Source organism: Lygodium microphyllum, chromosome 24 (genome assembly GCF_053477565.2).
Source record: "Lygodium microphyllum isolate KBCC chromosome 24, Lygodium_microphyllum_v1.1.10, whole genome shotgun sequence".
NCBI lineage: Eukaryota > Viridiplantae > Streptophyta > Polypodiopsida > Schizaeales > Lygodiaceae > Lygodium > Lygodium microphyllum.
This window is the reverse complement of record NC_141158.1, coordinates 117,847,907-117,857,064: the sequence shown is the minus strand read 5'-3', so window position 1 is coordinate 117,857,064 and position 9,158 is coordinate 117,847,907. Positions and strand designations below refer to the sequence as shown.

The 9,158-nt window shown below is 37.0% G+C and overlaps 1 protein-coding gene across 1 annotated transcript; it reads left to right on the top strand.

The window, feature by feature from the left end:
- Positions 1–3,723: 3,723 nt before the first annotated feature.
- LOC148015558 (uncharacterized) lies at positions 3,724–5,501 on the top strand. The gene has a single exon (XM_087665388.1). It carries the CDS (start codon positions 3,850–3,852, stop codon positions 5,035–5,037), a length of 1,188 nt encoding a protein of 395 aa, XP_087521514.1. The 5' UTR covers positions 3,724–3,849; the 3' UTR covers positions 5,038–5,501.
- The last annotated feature ends 3,657 nt before the right edge of the window (positions 5,502–9,158 follow it).

The following is a 9,158-nucleotide window of genomic DNA, read 5'->3' as shown; positions in this document are numbered from 1 at the left end:
TTACCTTTGTCCTCCCTCATATATAATGGGGGCCTACCTCTACATTACACTTACATAGGTTTTCGAAAAACCCCCCTTTCCAACAGTGATGTGATTCCATAAGTTGTCCATACTAGATCCAATGGGTGCTTGAAAGAAGTTTAGCAAGCCCCTCACTACACTACTTTTACTCCAATCCTATATCTTTTTACTCTCTTTTTTAAACTTATCATGAAATCCTCATGGAGTCCACATGCTACATGATATTTATTTTTTACAAAGTGTTTACATTCAACAACCTAGTCAACAACCCTAGGGATCACAAGACTACTTAAAGATGTGAGGCTTTAATGTTACATATCCCAAACATGGTTTTGATAGGTCTATGTCAATCTCAATGCTTACATTATGTGAAATTTTACTAGGCCCCTTTTCAGTCCATCCCATAGTCTAAAACGTTAATGTGCATTAAGTTTGTGCAATCTAATATCACTTTTCTAATATTCCCTCTTGGTGGAAACTGAGTATAATCCTAATTATGTTCTCCATCATATGCTTTAGTTAAGCACAAATGTATAGTAAATAGGTATATATGTAGATACGAGTGAGCTGTTTTCCAAGCACGTATAGATTTTTGTGTGTCAATTCATTAATCCTCTCTCCTCGACCTCTCCTATAAAACTACCTAATCACCTGAAGAGACACAAGGTATGTAAACTACCTAGGAATGGCATGTTATATAACATGCCACATATATACATAACATGCCACATATATGTATATATGTGGCATGTTATATAACATGCCATTCCTAGGTAGTTTACATACCTTGTGTCTCTTCAGGTGATTAGGTTATATATGTATATATATATATATATATATATATATATATATATATATATATATATATATATATATATATATATATATATATAGAGAGAGAGAGAGAGAGAGAGAGAGAGAGAGCAAGAGAGAGAGAACCAAGCCCGAGGAATTCACTATATGTATACCCTCTATATCACATGCGTTCAAGGACTATTTATTAATATCGTTAATTACTTGTTAATTTTCCCTTAATAAAACATAACCCTTTTCTATGCAATCTATAATGAATCTCTTTATAAGTGACCCTTCTATATGTAGAAAATGTATTTTAAATTTTTGTTATGTTGAACCCACATATACATAGATATATTTATGAATGACCTCTCTAGGGAACCAAGTCTAAGTATTGACTCCCCTTCTCTACCTTTCCGCCATCCGGCCACACCCCCCTCTGTAGCCCTCTTCAAGTCCCCCTCCAAAAGTGTACTTCTAAAAAATTTTGAATTAAAAAACCCCTAATGTAAATTTTATGCGATGCACATTTATAAACCCCTTATGTTTTTGGAAAATTGTAAGTCAACATAATAAAAATACTCTTTCTTTTGAACTCACGTAGTACATTACATGTTCTATAAGGTGACCCCCTCCCCCGAGCTATACATATTTTTGTGTATTATCCTTTTAAGGAGAGTGTGCTATCCATACTTTACCTACAAGAACACATAAAGGTGTTACATGTTCTTCCAAGGAAACTTAGAACTTCAATCCTCTTCAAGTCTATGTTGATCAAAAAATCAACTCAAGACTTAGAATAAGATGACTCAATGGAGTTTTAAACATGTCATACATATGGGAATTTCTTATGGAAATGCTTGTTCCCAACTTATATGCAAGGCTAATACACAACATCCATGAAAAGGATAAACTTTGTTCTAATGTGTTAAGCTAATATGTGTTGGGCCCTATCTTTTCTCTTGATATAGATCTTGTGTTATATATATATATATATATATATATATATATATATATATATATATATATATATATATATATATATATATATATATGAAAATGTTGTTATGATAGTTTATTGTGCTTATCCAATTTCATAAAAAGTTTTCATTGAGTGTAGAAACTCACAAAGGGCATATTATGCATGTTTAGGCATAGTTCACATATGCCTAGATATTTGAACTACTAATCTTATTATTGAACTTTGTTTATAAGTAGTGAACTTCAGGGTTTTGATATTGAGGGAAACCATTTCAGATATGGGGCTTATGTAATGTGAAATTTTGACAAACCATTGCACCACTATTAGTGATGCAGGCATATAGGAACCACATATTAGATATATACAAACCAAATTTTTAAAATGAATACAATGGGCATGATAGATCAAGAACATGTATTAACTATATACAAACCATTATTAAATTAATACAATAGGTATTGGCTCCTTTCGACTTGAGAATTTGAAGAAGTTAAAGTCTTTTTAAGCCAGTTTCAAATATTGAACGATTTTCGGAGAGTAATGAGAAAAATTTGTTTTCATATTGAGCCATGCACATGTCTTCAAAAGCACTTGTTGTTGATTTTGTAAGGCCTATGTTATATAAGCCACATGAAGGGCAAGAAGTACAACATTTTTTTCTCTCTTATCAAGGAAACAAACAAGAAAGAAAAGTCATGTGGCATTTTCACATCCATATGTGGCAATTTTAGAGTTTCTAATTGTAGGTAGAGACGGCACATGAAGACAACATATAGCACACAATTTCTTTCATAAAGCTAGCAATAAGTACTTGCATAAGATTGTGATGGATTATATCATTTTAGGAAATTTGTACAAATTTAATATCTCATTCCTACACTAGATTGATATTTCTATATCACTTGCTTTGCTTGATTGGGACATCTTGTGGAAAATTATTTTCTACAAGAAAATAGAAGTTTGATTCTACAATATGATAACTTGAATGATTCTTGATAAGATTTTTTTTAAAAACTTGATGTCATTAAGAACCTTAGATCACTCTCGAGAAATCATGTATTCAACAACGTGGCAAAAAGTGACAAGGTAAATATTAAGGGAAAGAATGGGTTTTAGAAAATGTATTTTCAAGGCAAAATAGAAGCATTGAGGATCACAATGTACAAGTAATTGGAATCTCCCTTTTAAAAGTAAATAGTGTGGGTTGAAAGCATTGATTGGATAGGAAGCACCACAAACTTCAAACGTGATAGGGATAGCCAAGTCATTTCCTTATGATGATGCATGCCATTTTAAAAAAGTATACTTCACAAATGGTTTCTAAAATATCAACCAATGAAGTTGACACTCAATAGCTCTAATGAGTGCCATGTGTTAAAGGCCTTGATCTAAAAGAAAGTACAAGGAGTTTAGATTTGACAAACTACCATAGAGCTACCATGCAAAGACAAAAAATTGAAGTGGTGAACTCAAAAGCATTGTCCCAAGATGTGACCCTTTTAAACCATATATTCTTAGACTCTTGTACACGTAGAAGTACTTCACTTCGGGATGAGTGGAAGTGGGAAAGATGGTAAATGATTGTATGAAGCACGTGAGGTGAGGATTATGGTGGTTAATTTTTCACTCAAGAGGTTGGGTTAATCATCGAACCACTTGGTAAAGGATTTTTAATGTATACAAGGGTCCATAAATATACTTTTCATATTAGAATTAAAGAGTTAATTAGGGGTTAGAATCTTCTAGAGAGAAAGTAAAGGTTTCTTTAAAGATTGGGAGTCCTCAATGATTGGCCATCTTAATGGGATCTTACTATTGCACGACACTAGGACCTCATGGATTAAATGTGAGGCCTATATTCAAAAAGCAAAAGAGTAGCCATGCTAAGCCTTATATAGGCAACAAGGGTAAGAAGCAAAGGAGTGCATGCCAAGCCTCCATAAATATGTGGCTCGTAGAGAGGAAGAGAGTAGCCACTGTGAGGCTTCAACATTCAAGTAATTTGGACCTTGTTAAGCTTTTGTGCTAGGTTTTGTATAATTAAAGTAAACATGGGGACTGTCTCCCTTAGGAAGGATTCTCCTTTGCTCTCCATTTTGATCAAGCTCAATATGGCCATCCTTCCCTTGCTGATAGCCACTCTGTGGCTTGACCTTCAATCCTCTTATGCCACCTTAGCCTTGCAACTTTGGAGCTTGGCGCATGGCCTCCTCAAAGGCCCAGCTTATGCCTTCTTCCTTCTCAACTCCATAATAGTCACCATCTTTGCAACCACAAAGTTGGAGGATCATCGTCCTCATCATCGTGGCCATGGCAATCAAATTCATGGGCTGCAGGGGGCTGATTCAATGAGAGAAAAGCTCGCCCCCGAGCTATCAAATCATTGTAATTCAATGGAGAAGCAATCAAGAAGATCAAAAGCTGGCAGAGAAGTGGACTCGGATGATTCGGAGTACGCTAAGGCAGATGCCATGGGGAGCTCACGTGCAATGGTAATAAACAACTCGTGTGATGATGAATATTCGGAGCCAAAGGATGATGAGAAAAGGGAGAATTGCGCAAGGGAAGGAGGATCAGAATGTGAAAGCAAGGGAGAGGGTGAGGAGAGATTAATAGCATGCAAGCGCGATGAGAGGAGAGATGCACTGGAGGTGCTCGAGAGGAGGATGGAGACGAAGAAGAAGAAAAGGAAGCAGCAGCTGGAGACCAACAAGAAGAAGCTAGCAGAAGAAGAAGAAGAAGAAGAAGAAGAAGAAGAAGAAGAAGAAGAAGAAGAGAAAGCAGAGACTGCAGCTAGAAGCTATCATTCATTGGAAGAGACATGGGCCGCCATCACGCGAAACCGGCCCTCCCTCGATGCTGCTGCTCCGAGTGGTGGCCCGGAAGGCGACACTCGTCGGCCGCCCATTCGCCGGGGCAAGCAGCGCAGCCTCTCCAGCTCCTCCCAGTCGGCGGCGGTGGCGGCCAATATTGACCTGGTGGATGAACGACGACGTGGCGCGATGGGAGCCGTCCATGAAGACGGGCGCGAGCTGCTGGCACGAGAGCCGTCCATGAGCCGGGAGGAGCTGAACAGGCGGGCGGAGGAGTTCATCGCGAAGTTCAACCGGCAGATGCGGCTGCAGCGCCAAGAGTCCCTCGCCCGCCATCATCGTCTCCTTCCATACTACCGTTGCCATGACCCTCATCATAACCCCCACCTCAACCGCCATGCAGCCGCCATCATCCCCACCTCTTAACCGCCAGCATATATCATTCCTTCAATACATGCATACACAAGCACATTGCATGATGTACTACTATAATACTTGTGTGCATGCAGCCAACTCTACATGCACATTAAGAAACGTTATAGCGCTAGGAGCATGTACTACATGCACATGCGTGTGTGCAGTGCACGCGCCCGCACAAGTGCGCATACACACACACACATAATAGGATCACATGTTGCGTATGGTATCGACAAGGATGAGATTATGCACATAACATGCCCATATCAATATTGATTGCATGTATATCCTTCGATATTTTAGCATGGCTTACATAGACATTTTGAAAAGGCCATGGCTTCTCCAAGTTTTTAAAAGAAAAGTCCATGGCTCCTCCAAGTTTTCACAACTTCTGTATAACTTTCCCTCAATATATATTTTGAAACACTCCTCAGAAGTCTCTTCTTCAGTCGATATGTCCCCCTCCTATTATATTGAAGAAAAATTTTCCCTTTTTAAGATAATATATATGCAATGAGTTCCCTTTAATATATGATAGATATATTAAAAATAGATTGTGCATGTTCATTCAAGGTAGCAAAAGTAGGAAACATAATAGTAGAATCATATAGATATATTAAAAATACCCAATTATGACTATCTAGCATCATGATTGCTACAATAGGAAAAATTCAATTCGGCCATTAGGTCTAAGAGAAAGCCTACATGTATGTCTTTATTAGGTTCATTCAAGAGTTTGGATATTTTGATGCCTAATATAAGCCAAAATTGGATCAATAGGACATCTCGATCTCTCTAAAGGGGAGAGGATGTGATGTGTCTAATTAAATTATTGGCATCATTAGACTTTATGTTCATTATTACTTATCTTGATGGGAACAAAGTCTTGGAATATATTTGTGATTAAGATAAAACCATTTTTATGGTTTAGCATATATTCTCCATGGGATTAAGTTAATTTCCTTGTGATAAAAGAGTAGCACCTTCGTTTATGCATAGGAATACATAGTTTTGGCCTTTTTTATGCATCTATTCTTAGACCCATGCATATCTCTATCTTTCCATTAATTGTGACAAAAGAATAATTAGAAATATATATTTCTCTTAAAAAGGGAGATTGGTTATTTGTACGATATATGCTATATCTCAATCTTATTCTCCTCCTTATGTGATAATCCTAAAGCAGTGGAGGCCAAACATAACAAGTTAGTGGTAGAGTCAAAGTCCAAAAAATAAATATCTAGAGATTAAGGAAATTCAATAGAAACCCAATAACCAAAAAAAAAAGAAAAACATAATAAAAATTTAATAGTAGAGTTTAAGCACCAAATGTGGAAAAAAAACACTACAGGGGATCAGGCCTACATGCGACCATATTGACAAATTTTCTTAATTGAGAAAGAAAACTTAAAGGAATGTCTCAAGTCATCATAAAAAGTGCATCAAGAGCCCCGCATTTAGCATCATACTTATTGTACAAAACATAAACACAATTTCTTTTTTGCAATTTGATACAAAATTTAACCTACATTTTTCATGTTCAATTAAAATGCTTCAACTTGCAATTTTCACATGCAATTTTATGTGACTATAAATGTGCTTTGCATAGGAAAAGAACTAGGGAGCTACTAGCTATAGACCTGTGGTGGCCCCGCAGCCAGAGTTCTATAGCCAATACCTCCATTTTTTTTGCCATTCTTGCATTTTCATTAGGTTGAGCATGCATATTAAGAAAGATTACACAGATTCAATGGGATTGAGACAATTAAATATATACAATGAAAATGACCAATCAATTTTATTAATTGAAATATATTCAAGGTATACACATGATTCTGAAGCTAGCTAGCATGACTTCTCCTACTTAACGTGCTAATATGTATATCAAAGCTCATATGTGTTGTGATGAACAATCACCACCATTTGCTTCCTCTCTAGCATCACTCTCATCATCCTCATCATCATTGCTCTCTTGATTACAATGCCTTTCAATCTCATTTGCATCATTCCTTGCTCTGTCCCTCCCTCTACAGTTGGCTCATTGTGTTGTTGTCCCTATAAATGAAAAAGATCAAATATTGGAATAAGTTAGAAATTTTGATGTACTTAACAAACTTTTTGTATCATGATTTCATGCCATTTTTGCTCTATGATGATGCCCTACTACCATAAGTGTGTCCATGTGTTGAACCCTCCTCTTATTTTCCAATGATCTTTGTTTGATCATGACTCTCTTGTTAGAAAACCACTTTTTAATCCTTTCTCAAACTCAATGATTTTTAAATCTTAGATGTGGGGGTTTAATATCTCCAAAGCAATATATGTCCGCATGATTTTCCAATCCCACATATTTTCATCAATTATTCAATTACAAGAAAATTTTAGGGCTCATCTTATCGCCTGCAACATGAGGGTTACATGAGATGAATTGCAAAGAATGTTAAAGTCTTGCAAAAATGCTCAAGAACAGAACCGCAAAACGTGTAGGAACCACTTGTAAAGGAAATAAATTTTGAACCTTAATAAGGTTAAAGTAGAAGGCAATATAGAACAAAGTAATGGAGGGGAGGTAGCATATTCTCACCACTAACAACCAACTACCACCTTATCTTCCCCCTCGTCACCTGCCACCTTAAGGGCCACCTTGTCACCACCTTACCCCTACCATTTCCATCATCATAATCATTCTCACTCCCATCCCCCCTCCCCATTAATCACTAGCCTAAGCCACCCTCCAATCTTCCTCTCCCCTATTTTCCCTCTAAAAAATGACTCCTCGTCTCCCACATTTGATTATCTAATGATTATTCCCTCTTTCATTATTTTATAATAAGAACACACACACACACACACACACAGAGGAAGAGAGAGAGATAAAAGAAGAGAAAATGAGAGAGAGCTAGAGAAAGATTCTCTTTCACCCCAAATAATTGTCATCTATAACAAGGTACCTCCTTCTCCCATTAATTTAGGGATTAATAATAGTACCCCCCATTGATGAATATATTTCTTACTATCCCCCTCCTAATTGACACGTGGTTTTTGCATTAAAGACAAGTAGATCTTTTATTCTCCTTATGCTACATTCCGAGACCTCAAGATCCCATGATGTCAACAAAATCTCATCCCCTCCCTCTTCTCACCAATAAAAGGAGGACCAATAGAGAGTAATTAGCAAGTCACAGAAATGAGCGAGTGACCTTGTTATGTGACAATCTCAGTAGTGTACTCCTCACAATGTGTAATAAAGCATAAATTCCTTAGTCTAGGGTAGGCTAGGGTTAAGTATAAAAGGTGGAGATGTAACATGTGAAGGATCTTTTTGCCATTTTACAAACATTACATGTTTGAGGCCTCTACCTCCCACCATCTAAGAGGGTGAATACTCTTGGACACCATAGCTTGGGATGCATACCATGTTGCAGCCACTTAGCATTTGATTCTCAGCCAACATTGGTAATATCATTTCATGCCTAGCCACCTTGGCTATGGCTTCTTAGCATTTTATGTCTATTTTTTGTATTTTTCAGTTTAATGGCCTAACGTGGGAATTAGCTTCTTTACATTGGTATCAGAGCACAATTTTTGATCCAATGGGAAGGTCATTTTCATGGTGAATCTGGTTACAATTTAGGCATAGAGTAACTAGAGGGCAAGAATTAGTCACAAGATTTGATTCAGTTAAAATTGTGACTAGTTAAGGTCTCTGCAATAAATCATGACTAAATTTGATGGTCTTGAAGAATGTCTGAAGAAACAATGGTGGATTCATGGTCATTTTGGTGGTATGTGGTCAATTTTGGGCCATTTTGAAGGATCATGGATTAACTGAAGCCTAAATAGGGTTTAGAGAGGTTAAAATGTGGTTACTTTTTGGAACAAGATTCTCTTTCCTCTTTCCTCTTTCCTCTTTCCTCTTTCCTCTTTCCTCTTTCAAAGCTTCTTGCTGAAAACTGCCATGGCAATCTATGCTCATTTCTCTTTGCCATGGCCATATCGCTTCATGAGACCTTCAAAGAATGATTCCTGAGGTCTCAAGCAACCTGTGGACTACCTATTTGGCCAAGCATCATCAAGTTTATGATCATGTGGAGAAGAAGAAGCTCTTGGATAGCTTGCATTAGTTTTCA

Bases quoted from the DNA above. Each gene is read 5' to 3' on its own strand.
- LOC148015558 (XM_087665388.1), top strand. From the start codon at position 3,850: ATGGGGACTGTCTCCCTTAGGAAGGATTCTCCTTTGCTCTCCATTTTG.